The sequence below is a fragment of the Brachyistius frenatus genome, unplaced genomic scaffold (assembly GCF_029030835.1).
Source record: "Brachyistius frenatus isolate BFR_SWC_R1_liver_20210118 unplaced genomic scaffold, ASM2903083v1 Contig_34, whole genome shotgun sequence".
In the NCBI taxonomy this organism is placed as follows: Eukaryota; Metazoa; Chordata; class Actinopteri; family Embiotocidae; genus Brachyistius; species Brachyistius frenatus.
Genome location: NW_027210633.1, coordinates 2,965,053 through 2,982,592, shown reverse-complemented (window position 1 = coordinate 2,982,592; position 17,540 = coordinate 2,965,053). Strand labels below are relative to the sequence as shown.

The following is a 17,540-nucleotide window of genomic DNA, read 5'->3' as shown; positions in this document are numbered from 1 at the left end:
TATTGAAAGTGGGGAATTAAAATTTGCTGTAATGAAAATTAGCTGAAAATCTGTTGTCAGTTTTAACCCTTAATGTTCACAGCAAAGTCATTAATAATACAGTTCAAATGTAGTTTTTAACCTAAAAAGTACCTGGAGAATCGGTGTTTTTTGTCACCAGTTTGTTGTACTTCATTTTTAAGAGCAACTTTAGGCTCCCAAGATTCACTGCATTTAAAACACACCGATGATGTTCTCGGCTTTTCTTTATAGTGGACTAAAAACAAAACTTATTTTTAAGGTGACTCCATTCCTGACATCGGGTCTCTTGAAACAGGACACTGAACTTTACTTGTCCAAGGCTACATTTTCAAGTTTTCCACATGCGTGTTCTTACCACCGTTTGTCACTAGATGGAGACACATTTTCATTTACAACAGCTGACCCCGGCTCAGGGTGACTCGCACAGAACACAACGGAGTAACACGCTTAATAATTTACAAATTACCTTTACTAGAAGAAGGTAAACGGTCGAGACTACTGTGTATTTAAAATACTGTGATCATACAGTAACGAGCCAATGAGAGACAGCAGGCAGATTTAAAGATCAAACAGAGCAAGTGGAGGGTGAAGATGTACAGTAGAGTATGAGATTGAGGATGTAAAAGATGACATGAGAAATTCTAGAAAAGGTATCAAAAGTGACAAAACGGTTTCCAGGTCAATGCTTATCTTATGTTCCCCAGCTGTTTAATGGAAACATGGTTGGTTCCTTCAGAGCAGAGCAGGTGGCGTTTGGCCTTCACCTTTGTTATGGGACACCACAGCATTTGAAAAGCTCCTGTTTATTCTCCTTATCCCTAAGTGCTGTAAAATCCTAGCTGCAATGACAACAAACAGTAAAGTTTGTGCAGATAAAAGTACATAATATGAGTTTTATGTACCACATCATGCTGTTAAGCTTCACTATTAAATAAAATGTAATAGTGCTTTTTAATTACATTGGCCTACGTCTTATCTATGAGGAACTATGATCTTCTGTCTCTCCTCTGCTGATGCTCATGCGCTGTTAAGTGTGTCTGATGTCACTTTGTGCTGCCAGTCAGGATGAGAGATCGGCCAGTTGCACTCTGACAAGACAAAACTTGGCAAGATGACTGTTTTGAATTTCTGCAAAATAATAAAATTACTATTACACAGTCGTTTTTTAAAAATTATTATTATTATTACAAAATTTTGTTGTCGATTTGGAATGCCAATTTTCTGTCAAATATGTCATATTTTAATGAAACGTAACTTCACATAGCATTTATAAACATATATTTTTGGCCCGCTGCCCTCCATTCAGATTCATTTTTGGCCCTTATAAGAATTTGGGTACCTCTGCTGTAGAGCTATGAAGGTGTAAATCACAAAAAAATCTCTAGACACTCAGGACTGATGCAGTTTTCACTAATAACAGGTAACATGTAATGTCTGATATGAAAGCTTTATTTGTGGGTTTTTTTTATTTCTAGTTATATTCCAAGTGAAGTTAAGTGTTTTAATGCATTGATGCCATTTTGGACAATAAAGTTTATTGTTAAGCTGTAAAATATTCCTCCACCATTACATATACTCTATTTGTCAGAAATGTTTGATAACCACATTTCAATCGATGTTACAGAATCATTTTATTTTTTTCCTTCCTAATATTAGTATCAGCACAAAAAACTCCAACCAGGCTCGAGTTTTCATTCAGGCTTTTTTTTTAGACCGCATATAAAAGCTGCTGCGATGTGTGTCGCAGCCCGCTGACCTCTTTCTCTCTTTCTGTGTGTGAGTGTGGTGGTGGGGGATCAGTTCAGGGTCAACATGACTCCCGCTGAGTCTTCCCCGGGCTGCCCGAGCACCCACACACACTGTCACACACACACACACACACACACACACACACACACACACACACACACACACACACACACACACACACACACACACACACACACACACACACACACACACACACACACACACACACACACACACACACACACACACACCCAATGGGTCACACAGGGCGCACAGACACGAGCACATACACATAGCTGCGAGGCACGAGCAGAGCGCTGCCAACCTCCGACCCACTGACACGAAGGAGGGAGCGACTGTGTGACAGAACCAGGGACTGAGATATGCAGAGAAACAACCTCATAAATCATCCTGCATTTTGCTTCACATGTGGTAGGAATTAAGAGAGAAAATCAACAGGAAACAGCAAGTGTTGTATTATATTTCAAGCAGCAGCTAATTGGGGGGGAAAAAAACAAGACAGATTTCCACCTACAGTGTTTGAAATTTGATCAATTGTGGACTGTAGATGTATAAAAAATAATGAACCCTAACCCTTGCAGACGCTTGACAACAGTGAGTGGGGGTGGGAGGACTTATTTTATTATTTGATTTACTTATTTTACTTTATTTTATTTTATTTATTTCTTCATTATTTTTTTCCTTTCTCAAGTTGTTCTGTAATGTTCTCTGCGCACTCATAAATTATTATAATTTTTTTTAAATTAAATATTCAGAAAAAAACAAAACAAAACACTGAACACAAATGATTAATGAAATGACTACTTTAAAATATGTACCAAGACGTTAAACAGCAGCTACTTTGTTGGATAAACACAGTCCTCTGATGTCTTCCATTTATACTGAGACTGACAGATTGTTGCTGGTGGCGTCAGAGCCCATCTGGGTCAGTGGTCATTTCCTGCTGCTGTGAATGCGCCACCTGCAGAGCGCCGCAGGCAGTCCAGCGATTGTGGTTAATTGTTAACAATTACAGAGGTTTAAGATCCGGTGGCGAACTTCAGGAGGCCCAGAAAAGACACACGATCCGGGAGTTAAGGCATCTCAGGTGGAGCTCCCACTGCTAATAACCAGGACGAAACCTGGCTGATGACTTATCAGCTTTTATTGGATTATACTCCACCAGTGTTCAGACGATCATCATGTAGACTTAAAGAAAATTTAAATGCCTGTTGAAATAATTTACTTTTAAACACACCACTTCAACTATGCTTCATATTATTCAACATTTAGTCACATTACTGCAGGGTTTAGTCAAAGCTACATGGTTGTCATGATAATATGGTCAAATAGGGACTCCTCTGAATGGTACATTAAAGGTAAGGTTCAGTTGTTTTTTTTCAGGTTTGCCTTAAAACAATACATATTTCGTTTTTGGATTCCTATACTTGTTCCTTCTGTTGGTATCAAATTTCCTGAGTTAAACTCTGTCCAGGAAAATACAGGAAGAGAATGTCACAATAAAAACACAAAATTAAGGAGACACCTGCTTGATTTGAATCATATTGGCTGAACTTTCGATTTAATTCTGGCGCACAATGACGACTGTGCCGCAGAGCAATGTGTGGATTTTGTCCTTCATCGCTTACTGTACACCGGATCTGTTCAGGGCTAGTACACACAGCAGGAACAATCATGGCAACCAATTATTCTTTCAAAATACATACGAGTATGGGAGTATTGTAAAAAAATTGAAATTATCCTTTAAAACAAGCCTACAGAAGAAAAGTCAGTAGCTTCAACATGTGATATTCCTCAGAAGCAGGATTAATGTGACACTGGATAAAAAAAAAAAATTACATAATAACAGGAAACGCTCCCAAACACTGCACTTCCCGGCACCACTCAGTGAAGCAGTCACTACCGGCAGCCACATTACTAAGCAATAACAACATTACACTGATCAACACATAAACACATGAATTCAGTCTTTAAATCTTTACTGATGTTTTCCAAGACACATCATAATGAAATGAACTCAAATCAATAGTTCAGTCAAATCACTTCGAGTATGCGTTGGAAGAAAATACTGTTAATTACACAGCTGTTATAGTTGATCAGCTGAAACCAGAGAACAAAACTACCCGCAGGCCCTTCAGGATTTGTACAAATTCTACTTGAGCAGTATCAGTCATGTAATTTATAATCACAAACATCCAGCGATTTATGATGTCTCTCTCCCAGCTGTGACATTATTTATCTATTATTTATTATATATGTCTAATAACATGAAGGTGTCGACAAGTTGCAGCAACAAAGACTGACACTAATTGCACCTTTCTCTGTGTGTGTGTGTGTGTGTGTGTGTGTGTGTGTGTGTGTGTGTGTGTGTGTGTGTGTGTGTGTGTGTGTGTGTGTGTGTGTGTGTGTGTGTGTGTGTGTGTGTGTGTGTGTGTGTGTGTGTGTGTTTCTCACCAGTAGCAGGCCCTCTGGTGGTGTGGGGGAAACCGTTTCTCCATCGGGCCCCTGGGGTGCACACAGCTGGGGCGACATGGTGGGCGATTCATCTATATAGGGCAGTGTCTCCGAGCCATCCTGGGACTTGCCGTCTTCTGCTGCGTCCCCCTCGTAGCCATCTGTGTTGTAGTTAAAGTCTGGAGGAGGTGGAGAGAGATAGAGAGAGGAAAGGGCGGACAGCAAAGGAGAGATAAAGAGGAGGGACAAAAAAAAATAAAAAGAGAGAGAGATACTGGTTAACATTTCAGTACAAAGAACAAGGCCAACGCTCCAGTGAATCACAAGCAAGAGTCTGCAAACCACTGAGAACAACCCAGGTTTCCTCAATGCCATTTTCAAACACCAACTCCTATTGTGTGAGGAGATTAGCGGGGGGGGGGGGGAAGCTAATTGTACAGGTTTTATTTTGAAAGTCCTCCAGGTTTTAGATGCTGCAGACGAGGACAGATGCAGAATGTGTGAAATGAAAGCTGAAATTTTTGGAGACAGCTCACACACACACAGGACGAAATCACACACAATCGCAGACTGACAAGCTACTGTGGACAGCTGCTGTAAAGCTCAAAGGCATCAACGAGCTGAAAACATGTCAAGAACAACATGAAACAGTCTCAACTGGTGGCAGGGTCTAACAATATAATATATCAGTCAACTCCTGTGACGTGGACACTTCAGAGCAGCACATTTCACCTCCAAACTGAAGTTTAATTTTGTGTTCGGTATCACAGTCTTGTCATTTCCTACATTAGGCTTAGTGTCAGTATTCAGGTCAAAATTCATGTCCTGTGACAACGCCGGCGTTCAGGCCTGAGCAGCATTGACAGCTCCGGTGGAAGGGAACAGCGCTGACACTGAAAGGACTCCTGCCCTGCCTCTAAAAGAACACTGCCGAGGAGGACAGAGGAATAACAAACAGGCAGAGAGAGGTCCAAACCTACTATACGTCTGAAATGCTGGAAGGCTTTTAGCTTGAACCAGATGCAGGAAGTTGGTGCATTCTGCAGTCCGATGGTGTAACTTTATCGGTGCCAAACAATCATGCATACAGGGTTGGCCCAATATCTGAAAAGTTTCCCTTCTGCAAACCAGCAGGTGGCTTTTATTGTCAAGCAGCAACAGGAAATGCTTCATTTTTTGCTATATGTGTAGAAGTGGTTAGTTTTTAAATAACAAGATATTTGGGAGTGTCCTGTTAGCAGACCGGTGGTCAGTGTTTCTGCTACCAACCGTAAACGCATGCAGGCTTGAGGTTATGTTACTACACATTTACCTCATGTTTAATTATCACAGTTTTCTCGTATTTGGCCGATACTTTACGTTTATAACAAAAATTACTCTTGGTTGTCATCTTTACTTTCCAGCCTGCATATAACTATTTTTAATTGCAAATGCAAATAAAAAAAAAACTCACATATCTGATGCAATACCAGTATACTTACTTAATGAACTTGGAATAGGAGAAGTGCACGCACCAAAGCCTGACTATCAGGAAAAAAAGCTACATAGCAGGGGCCGTTGAAAATGCAGAAGCCAACATTTGTGAAACCGGCTGTGTATGGTAGGTGTGTGGGTGTGCCTGCATATAATCTTTGCTGAGCTCACACCACTGCTTTAAACCACAACTGTGTGTCAATGCACAGACATAGAGGAGGTGTGTATGTGTGTTTGTGAAAACCCCAGACAACTGTAACGAGCCTCGGATGGGAACTAATTGAAAAATAAAGGCAGGGGTCGATCCCCACTGGGACGACACACGCCGCCGAGCTGATGCTGCCGCGTGCCAAGACTGGCAGTCTGTCACCTACAGACACGCTCCATAACCCACAGTCACTGGACCACCCACCTGTCAATCACAAAATAGAAAATAAAAAAACAACTCCATCTGTTAGTTACATGCAAGTATGCGTGTGAACCGTGGAGAGTCACAGCTACCATATGGTCTATCTGTAGCTGTCGGGCAAATAGCTGACAAATGGTGCTTTCGGCTCTTTGCTGACTTTGTGATGCCCGTGTAGAAAACACGTTTTGCTGCAAAACGACACGAGCAGAACAGGAGAGGTTCAAGAAAAAGAAGGGGGTCAAAACACCGATTTGTCCAACTCCGACTGTCATCATGCCATCGATCACGCCACGCTGCTTCAATAACGCGAGCGTGATTGTATTTGTTTTCACTCTCTCCCATCTGTTCCCTCTCTCTGACCCCTCTGAACACCCTCCTGCCTCCTGTCGGGCTTGTTTGTCCTCGTCTGCTAAAGCCGTGCGAGCAGCAGAGAAAAACAGGCAACTCCGGGATGTTTACCTGACGTTGTAGCACTCAACAGTGTCGGCAAATCGGATGTTTTGAGGCGTAACTTTGAGTTGGACGGATGGACTTAAAGCACGCAATGAAATGCTCAGGTCTAAACGAGCACCAAGGTCAGTTCCCTCTTTTACAAAGATGTCAGCTGTGATTCAGAAACATCAATAGGCAGCAGAAACTATTCAGGAATATAGTTTGCATTGGACACAAAGCAGCTGACTCCTGTGTTGTACTTACAGTTGCCTGAGCTCTCAGTCATTTGTATGCAGTGCGTGTGTTAAACTGTTAATGCGTGTCATTACAGTCGCAGAGTTTGTACGAATCACTCTGTGAGCAATCTGGAGTGTGAGTGGTCATTATTCCTTTACATTATCTCTGATTAGCCAAATTGATGCAAGCCAGACAGAGAGGGAGAGAGAGAGAGACAAAAGAAAGGACAGTAGTGACGACGTCTCCTTCGCTTGGCTGCTGCTGCTTCATGGGATCAGCTCAAGATCCAAAACAGTCACACAACAGAGGAGGTCCCAGAGACAGAAATAAAGGGCTGTGAATTCAGTAGCACTTTCAGACTACAGCTGTACTGTGAGGAGAAAACACCACATACTCAGGTGATGATAGTGAATACATCCGTGTAGAGGAGACACGAGACAATGATGCACATTACAGTTAATTAAAACCACGCTTCAATATTCTGCACAGATGAATAAAGTAAAGTAAACAATTTCATTCTTTTAAAAATATGACAATTTAATTCAAGCCCGACTGATTTATCGTCCGATTTTGACCAGAGATCGCTGTCGGTGTAAATGTTATTCCATATTTTTTTACACAACATAATTCGGAAAAAGATGCTTTGGATAATTTAGAAATTGTTTTCATTGTGTATTTTTTTTTCACTAATATTTATTCATAATCATTACAGTTCACTGTTTCAGTGCACTGATTTTGGACACTAAAGTTTATTGTTAAACTGTAAAATATTCTGCCTCCATCTTTTTTTTACTTCCTAATCAGCCCCCAAAATCCAGTATCAGTCAGGCAGTTCACCATAAGACATGAATCCATCAGTTTTGAACTAAGAGACTATTTTATAAAGGCTGAATGTCAGATGTTATGACTTCAGTATACAGTAACCATCACATCAGTAAAACAGACAATCACAAAAGCTTCACGTCCACTTCTGTTTTTGTCACAGATGGGTATTTACAACCATGTCAGTTGTTTCAGTCTGAATATTCATACACTTCTGCTCATAAAGGACCGCGTTCACAGTCCAGGTCATTCATGGTAGCAGCTACTTCATCAGGTGCTGAGAAGCAGCAGCCTCAGGAAGACACAGGCTCAATGAGTTCATTGATATATCTGTTGATTGATGTGCTATTTAGCGACGAGCCCTTCAGTGGGGAAATTTGGTAAATGCTGTTAATTACAGCTCAGAGAGATCGACAGCAGTTCATACACAGACGCTGAAATAAAAAGGCAACTGTCCATCAAAAACATCGAGAGGATGGTGAAGAGCTGCGACTGCTTTTACATAATGTATCTCTCTCCAAAACGTGAATGAAAGGGACTTTTATTTTAGGGATATTTTGCCGACTTCTACTCAACATGCAGGGACAATGTTCGCCATGTTACCATCTCATTTTGAGTGTGTTAAGTTTGCTATTATTCACTGATTAACACTAAAAACACAGTTCAACTGAGGCTGATGAGACCGTCATACACCAAAGAAACCAACCAACCAACATTTTTATCTGACAATGAGTGTCCAATGTCAAAGCAATCCATCCATAAGTTTTAGATACATCTCAAGAAAAAAGTAACGCATTAACTTAATGTGTGTTTAGTGCCCACACAGCAAGTCAATGTTAGGATTTTTCACTAAATAAGTAACAACTCTAAATAGTTTGTGGTGCTCGAGTTAACGTCAGAGAATCACCAAGTCATTCAAGTCAGTCCTCAAGGGAAAGGCGGCAATCCATCTTATAATTGTTAAGATATAACAAACTGGAGAAAGGTGGTGGAAAAACAAATACTTCTACAATTTTAAAGGTGCAATGGGTGGGATTTAGAGGGATATAGAGGCAGAAATTTAATATAATTATGTTTTCATTTGTGTATAATCGCCCAGGACTAAGAATTGTTGGATGTTTGTTACCTCAGAATGAGCCCTTCATATCTCCAAAGGGAGCAGGTCCTGTTCCACGGAGGTGCCATGTTTCTACAGTATCCCAGAAGGGACAAACCAAACATGGGTTTGGGAGGTATAATCTGCAATCTGCAACCTCACCACTAGATGCCACTAAATCTTACACACTGCTCCTTTAATATATGATTTAATAGACAATGTTAGTCAAAGACAATAAGTGGTACAAAGTCGAAAAACAAAGTGATTTTCTTTCATGGCGTCATTTCTATCCAAATAAGCTGCCTTTTGTATTGAATCTAATGTTACAAATCACACTGCACCATTTCACGCAGGCCCCATTGAAAACAAGTACACAGTGGTGTCATGTGTAATTGAAATAAATATAATTATGTCACTGTGCATTTGTCAACACAGTGTTAATTAAAAGTGAGCGTAGGTTACATTGGTGCTTTGCTATCTCTGTGAAACCCAACCACGGTCAAAAATGCTCCCACGGGCATGTGCCGGTGACACGGAAGTCCTCAAGTGCACATGTTTATCTGCACGCGCTCTGACAGGCTGCCTCAGTCAGCTAATGCACCCTGACAATCCCCATGCGTGACAAACACTAAAATCAATGCTGCACTGTCAGTCCATTCAAGGGGATTTTTTTTTCAGCGGAGTGGATTTATTAGGCCTAACCTGTTGTTACTGCTCAATAGAGCTGTCTCCACACACACGCACACGCACACAGACTGGAGAGACTGCACAGTCAAACACGGTGCGACCTGACTCACCAACGCTGGAGAAGAAAGAGCGAGCGGCGCACACGGCCTCAAAGAAGAAAGCCATGAGTGTTGTCTGACCAAAACACCTTTCACTGGCGGTTATCCATGTCGCACTCTGGCAAACGTTGTGTCCAAACTACAAGTCCCGCTGGCCCCTGTTTCTTTGACTCGAATCCAATATCACAAACTGAAAAAGGCGCACTCAGATGTAGCCTACCGCTGATGAGAACAAGAGAGCCAGTCTAGAGCTGTTCACTGTTGAATACTTCCACTGTTTTAAACCTTTCAGATAGCATTCATTCAAATGAAGGCAGCAATGTTGTATTCAAGTACACCCACAGCCGAGGAGGAAGCAACAAACACACGCACAAAGAGCAGTTACTGTATTGAAGCTACAACATGTATGTCCGTCTGACGGATATTGTCTCGTCACTTCTCAGCTGGCCAGTAAAAACAGTTCTGTTACCGTTTACGGGTCATATAGGCATAAAAAAAATAAAACCAGTGGGAGTGTCTGTACACGAGTTGTAGGTCCACTTCATGTGCTGTACCATGAGGAACCAACCAAAACTGGATTTCTAGTTTAGACACTCTGAAATTCAACCACTTGTCAAACAGCTGATGGAAAGTCAGCGGGCCAAACTTAATTCTGAAGGCTACACGAGTAGAGGCGGTGAAGCCAGCTGTGGATTAGTGACGTCTTCATATTTGGAAATTATTCAAATCACCATGTTGTTGTGAACTTCTATGAACCCAGTGAGCTCGTGAATTTATGAAAAGAACCGTCATGAACTGTTTGCAGAAACATTTGAATATGTGCTTTGGGTTTTTCCAGCAAGGACAAAAACTTCTCCTGGCTGGCTGTTATCAAAAAGGGAAGCAGGTACATCATACAATCATTGACTGGTTTGTAAATGTACACGGTGAACTGTCCATTATAAAGGGGACATGCAGTGTCCATCCACACGCAACTAAAAGTCCATTTAGAGACGCCGCCAGCAGCTCTGAATCCACGACCAGAGTGTCCAACTTCTTTTAGATCTCATCTCTACTGTTAAAATGTTTTAACACAACTTATGCAGCTACAGATGTTGTTTTCAAGTTTTTCATTGTACAAATCAAAAGGTCAGATAACTGGACACAAAGTTGACCCTTTATGGACTTGATGGCTGACCTGATAGTGCCCGGACAGACTAACAAAAGTCCAAGAGCCACTTAAAGACATATTACTTCAGTGCCACTTAAATACTTGGCTAGAGATAATAGCCATTATTACACCATTAGCTGAACTGAGAGGTCGCATGAACATAGCAGTGGAGTCCACAGAGCTGTGAGGAGGATAAGACCATAAGTCAGTGTGTGCTGACAGAGGCAGGACAGACCAGCGTCCCTCCACTGAGACAGAGATTTAACGTTGAGGGAAGTTCAAACTCAGCTGTATCATGTTGCTGACTAGCTTTACTGTGAATCTCGGCTCATTTCAAATTAAAAAATTAACAGTTATTGTGTAAAAACAATGCAGGACTTTTGATTTTTTTTTAAAGATTTTATACACTTTATTAATCCCCGAGGGGAAATTTCTTCACTACAGCAGGGGGGCTTTCAGGGGGGAGATGCTGCAGCAGGCTGCCACTAGCGCGGCGCCAGGTAACCTGACCTGAGGTGCATGTTTTTGGATGATGGGAGGAAGCCGGAGAACCCGGAGAGAACCCACGCAAGCGCAGGGAGAACATGCAAACTCCGCACAGAAAGGCCCAGGACCGGATTCGAACCTGGAACCTTTTTTGCTGTGAGGTGACAGTGCTAACCACTGCACCACTGTGCCGCCCACAAGCAAGCAAGAAGTAGATTTGCTCTCTTTTGCGGTATTGAAAAAATTACCTTTTTTCCACTCCTGGTTTCTTAAGCTGTGAAATGTCATCCCATTTGTGCAACATGTCTTAAGTGTTGTAATGTGTTGTCTATTTTTATGTTAAGAGCAGTCATTTTTAATGAGGCAGTCGAGTACAGTTTGGCTGTCAAAAATAAAATGTCAATTTAAATAAGGAAAGAAGAGTTGCATTTTGACTTTGAGGATCTGACTCCAAATTATGTTTTATCATACTAAAATACTGAAAAGGTCCTATTATTCTTTCTTAACATCCACCAGACTGCAAATAAAACAGAGCAATACTGACTGAAACCAAGTTTGGCATTAGTAATGGTGTCAGGCGACGGGAGAATTAGTCCCCGTTTCCTTTTAATCTTTATATTGATGATCTGACCGAGTGATCAAACGCCTGTAATACTGGCTGCATGATTGGGAATACCAATGCAGATGTCTGCTGATGACCTTTGGGTCCTTAGTCCATGTAGTGCTGGTCTCCTTAATATATGCCAGTCAGAGTGTTGTCACGATCTGAAGAACCAAAGAGGACAGATGGTCTAATAACAATCTTGGTGTCTGTAATGAGGTCACAGATCTCTGACTTCTTATTACAATACAAATGACAGATGATGATATCCACAGGCAAGGCTGTCTGATGTATGCACAAGCAAACACTCTGTGATGATGATGATGATGATGATGATGTGGGAAAACTAGAGAAAAGTTACTTCCGGAGACTTCAAGCAGCTTATAATGATGCCACAGGATTACTGAAGACACCTCGACGGTGTTGTGTGAGTGAAATATTTTACAGCTGCCTCCACACACTGCTGGGCCTGATGCTGCTCCACAAGGCCTGATGCAGTGTGCGATGTGTTTTATTTCTTACCGTCATTTCCGTGTCTCACGTGTTTCCAGTTTCCAACAAGCTGAAAACATCATGTGTGTTTAAACTACACAACTGTGTTACTGATTTTACTCTGCTGTCCCTTCATGACTTCTTTTCTTGGAGTTCATTAAAATCATCCGTTGTCTTCAGCTGCGCTTTTGAAATTTAAGCTAAGAAATGTCAAGTATATATCTATTTTATTTATTTTGTCGTTTAAAAGTCTTATCTTGGTCTTACCAAACATGTGGTTGAAATGAATGGATGTAAGCCTACTTACTGACAAGATAAAAAAAAATATATACATGAATAAACAACAAACCTTGACCAGAAATGCAAAATGCATCACTGAAATTATAACGTAAGTGTTGCAGAGTTGATATTTCTGACTACTACTCTGAATATCAGACACACTACACTGTGTTTCATGTGTCTGATACTCTTGTTTCTCTCTCTGAACTGCCTTTGCACTCCACATAATGCTTAGGGAAATTAGTGCAGCCCATGAGGAAACATAGACACTGTGTCAGTTACACCACAGATATATATGCTCCACACAATTACCCATAGGCTCTGCTGAGTTAGATCAATGGGGTTAATAAGGAACGGCTTGCACTGGAAAACCTTTCAAACGGTGTTGCACACTCAGACACAAACACACAGAGCACACTGATCCACAAATGTAAAATTGCTCATTTCAGCGTCTGTGTGTCCCTTTGAGTCCGAAAAAAAAACCAAGCGTTTAAATCTGTCACTGAAAACTAAACCTCAGCAGTTTCAGAGCAAACAACTTTCACATGCAGAGGAAGAGAATTTATTACACAGGGAGCAAAGTGAAGGCAATGAAACAAATCAGAAAAATAGTAAAGTTGCCAAAATGCTGCCAATGATCTCATCAGAGAACAGAGTAACCATACAAATTTACTGGGTTTTTGCCTTTTAAATAAATGAAGAAAAGGGGTCTTCAATCACTTACGTCGATATGAAACCTCAAAGGTCCCAGACCTTGTACAAAATGTATTTGCAGGCTTGATATCTATAAGAGGATATTTTTGTCGTTTTAAGAACCAAAAAACTATCACAACATAGTTTTACATCTCCTCTCTTAACCCTCCTGTTGTCTTTGGGTCAAAATGACCCGCAGCTGTGTTCAACCAAGTTCTATTTTATTTTCATATTTTTTTGTGATCATTGGTGACAAGGAGATTGTGAGGGTTTCTTTAAAGAACGATGACCAATGATCCCAAAAAATATAAAAAATATAGAAATAAAATAGAACTTGGTTGAACACAGCTGCGGGTCATTTTGACCCAAGGACAACAGGTAGGTTAAGCTTCTTTCTGGAGCTCTACAAGGAACAGGCTCTTCTGTGTCTGTGACCCCTGACAAACACAGTGGTCCTTCTATCGCAGATCTAGCAAGCTACAAGATCAAAGAAAACCTTCGTGTTTTCTTTCGGATAAAAAGCTTGACGGAGGGCCGTGTAGAGGGTAGTGCTTGACAAACTCACTGAAGTACAAACAGCAAAGTTGCTGAATATGGACTGGGTGCTTTTCTCGGTGGAGTGAGCATTTAGAGACTTGAACAGTATTCATATAGCACTTTGAAGTTCTGTATAATTGAAAAACAAAATTAAATCTGAATTTATATATTATGTGACCTTTAAACACATTTTCCTTGATGTGACGTTTACGTGTCAGCCGCTGAACAAAAATCTCCAAGTGGAAATATAAAGAAAACACTATTTCCCACAGCGACACAGTTAGTCTGTCCTCACAGTGTGAATGCAACACTTCTCAGCTGCATTGCTAGGCATCAGTAACATGGCACGATCGACACAAAGCAGCAGACTAAATGTTCAGTGACATAGTCTTGGCAATTAGTTTTTCTGATGCCATCGCTTCCTGAAGCCCAAAAAAAAATTGAAGTGAAGAATATATAATCTATAATTAAGGTAATAAAACATGCAAAGCACATGAAATCCTTTAAAGAGGTCAGGGCAGGGTGAAGAGCTGCGTGGCAGGTTAGTGCTTAGACTCGGAGCTTGACTAACGAACACACAGATAAGTGTCATTCATTGATACACGAGTGCCTTTCGAATTTGGCCACCGACAGCTGGCAGCAGAAAAATCCTGGCAATGCAGAGAGTAAATATCTTCTCCAGAGAATCACTGCTGTGGTGTGTGTGGCAGGAAAAACAGTCCACCAAGCCTGCCGTGCGAATAAAGACTAAATATTGTTGCATAACCGAGCGGTTAAATCTGCAACTTGTCCCTTCAACACCACCCACTGACCACACCCAATGTCAGCTCACATCCCTCTCACTGTTAACCTCTATTGACGGACAGCTCTGAAGTCCACCTGTCACTCTCAATAACAAGCCCACGTTTCAATCGAAAGGACAAAGGCTGCCATGACAACCGGCCAGGTTGATGCAAATGGTTCCTGTTGGCCAATGAGCAGCTGTGGAGGTGTCGAGAGGTGACCGGTGCTGTTGGCAGGACTGTGCTGTTTGAGGACGAGAGAAATGTTTTAAAACTGAACAGCCTGAGTCATAAACTAGCCGAGGAGAATACTGTCTGCTGGATGAAGCTCCTTCACTCCACCTTCCACACTGAACAATAAACCTCTGCAGGGATTACATGGATCAAACTCTTCCAGCTAAGCACACACTGACACTATGAACACGGCTCAAGACGACTGTATATGTGCATTATGGCTCATAAGACCATAGTTTGCATGAGCGCTGTGGCTGCTCATCAGTTATTGAAGAAAAAGAGCTTCAATAAAAAAAAAAAAAAAATTAAAAAAGGGTTTTACAAAAGTATTTTACAGTCTTTTCCACATTTCCTGCTCCTAATGCAGTTCAATGAGCAGGCTTCTCTAATACTTTTTGGGTTTAGTGTTAAAACCGTAATGCTGCCTCACCAGGAAGCTGCACAGCATGAACCAAAAAAACCCCAAGTAAGATGGGATCCAAGAACTGAAGAAAAGGACCTCTCATGCTTCATCACCCACTCACACTCACGGAGGATAGCTGAGTGTCAGCTTCACTGCTAAGCGATAGCACACTCACAGACCCCTGTTCACAGCCAGAAAGTCTTCAGCTGTTTACCTGCACCGAGCCAGAGTCTGTGAAAATGTCTGCTTCTGTAACATCACCTTTATGCTTGATACATAAAAAAATTGTTTTATCTTTTTTTTGTTTTAAGAGTAAGCTGCAGCTGTGTGTGCACGTAAAATAGAGCTACAGAAAGCTGCTAAGACTTCACGCAGTCAACCTGTCCACTCGGCTGCTTGGGACTGACAGTGACATCCATCAGACGAGCACACCGAGATTTACTGCTGCTGCCATACACAAGTACACGGTACAGAAAAGAATAAACATACAGAAGTGCCTTTGACTAATAACTGCCGACGTCTACTTATCCAGTTATATGGAAACCCATCAGACATACAGATATGTGTTGGCATGCGAATGGAGATACTGCACCTGCATGTCGACCTCACGTATTTTTGAAATTTGAGAAAACGGTGCATCGATGGTCTGGGTGTGTATGTGTAGTAAAAAAAAAAAACAACACAGTTTGGTTACACCAGTTTGCTGGTCACGATTTGGGGCATGTCTGTTCAGTTCATTTGAAAAAGACTATAGTAGGACCAGAATACATAATATCAAATAGCTTTTAGGACAAAAAAAAAAAGGAGGGATTTAATAAAAAGTTCAGTTTTGCAGATACACCATCTTCATCTTCATGAGATACAGAAGCAGGTATCTCTCTAAAGCTGATTAGTGTGCAGCATAAACTTTGTGTAATATTTAGAAAACCTATTCTTTTAATCAGTATTTGACAATGCTGTTCTGAGCCCGATCTTTGTTAAGGCAAAACAGTTTTTTCCAACTACATGAAAAGCATAAATGTACCAAACTAAACAAGAATGCTGCAAATCCTCACTGAAAGGTAGAAACAGAGAATTTTTAGTGCATGTTGTTAAATTTTCTGTCAATCAACTTACCAATGAATAGACCAAATGCTGCAAGAGTGCTACAACCTCAACCAACAAATGGATTAAAAACAAATTCTCACTGTCTTTACATTTGTGAATTTGTCCGTACATGTTTTATTGAGGAGGGATAATCAGTAGTTGGTTTTCTCAAAGGAAATCTGAAAAATAAATCACAAAATAAAAGTGAACGTAAAACAAAATTAATATATTGATTTCATACTTTGAAGAACATCAGTAGAGCTCAGTAATTGGAGCAGCTGCCTTGTAACCAAACTGTCACTGTACTGACAGTTATGAAAACACATGCAAATCCTTTCCATCTTGCTTAGCAGCTATAAAACTGCCCAGTGGACACACAGCAGAGAGTTGAGAGAGAGAAAGTCAGTGTAGCATCTATACCGTCACCCTCACAGCTCTGTCTCTCTCGCTCTCTTGTCCACCTATAGCGGCTCCGATTGGCTGTGCACAGTTGCAAACTAATAAAGTTAGGGGAAGGAAAAGTTGCTGCTGCACTATGAGAATTCAATCAGGGAGTTGTGCTGCTTTGCTCAGCAATTTTTCTGAGGAGAAGAGGGATTACATCATACCCTGCAGTCAGCTCACACCGTGAGAAGCAGCAGCCCTGCAAACAGCTTCGGTACGGACACACACACACACACACACACACACACACACACACACACACACACACACACACACACACACACACACACACACACACACACACACACACACACACACACACACACACACACACACACACCTTTTTACAGTAGAGATGTGTGTTTATGAGCCAGGGCTCTGGGTGGTAATTAAAGGAAGAGGGTATGTGCGTGTGGGTGTGTGTCTCAAGATGTCCGTACATGTTTATTATTCAACAGTCCTGTATATAGCATATGTGCATTTTTGTGTGAGTGCGCAGGTAGGTGTGTGTGTGTGTGTGTGTGTGTGTGTGTGTGTGTGTGTGTGTGTGTGTGTGTGTGTGTGTGTGTGTGTGTGTGTGTGTGTGTGTGTGTGTGTGTGTGTGTGTGTGTGTGTGTGTGTGTGTGTTGTGGGTAGATGACTAGATATTCCTGATATTCCTCTGCATCTTCAGTGCCATCCTCAAAAGATGTGAGCTCGACCCGAACAGATCCGATTCTCCAGGGAGCAGATAAACCACAGAGGGGAAGACAAAAACAAGTAGAGTCTCCTGCTCAGATACTTGATTCCCCGGCCCCGTGACAGCATGACAGTACATCAGTCGCCTGACAGATGTGTGGTGTGTGTGTGTGTGT

The 17,540-nt window shown here is 41.4% G+C and overlaps 1 protein-coding gene across 2 annotated transcripts in view; it reads right to left on the bottom strand.

The window, feature by feature from the left end:
* Positions 1-17,540, bottom strand: part of abr (ABR activator of RhoGEF and GTPase) — a 140,786-nt gene that overhangs the window by 84,209 nt on the left and 39,037 nt on the right. For both annotated transcript variants that reach the window (XM_069700661.1, XM_069700662.1), the window contains exon 2: positions 4,246-4,424. In XM_069700661.1, the coding sequence (XP_069556762.1) occupies positions 4,246-4,424 (179 nt within the window). The remainder of the gene's footprint in view (positions 1-4,245; positions 4,425-17,540) is intronic.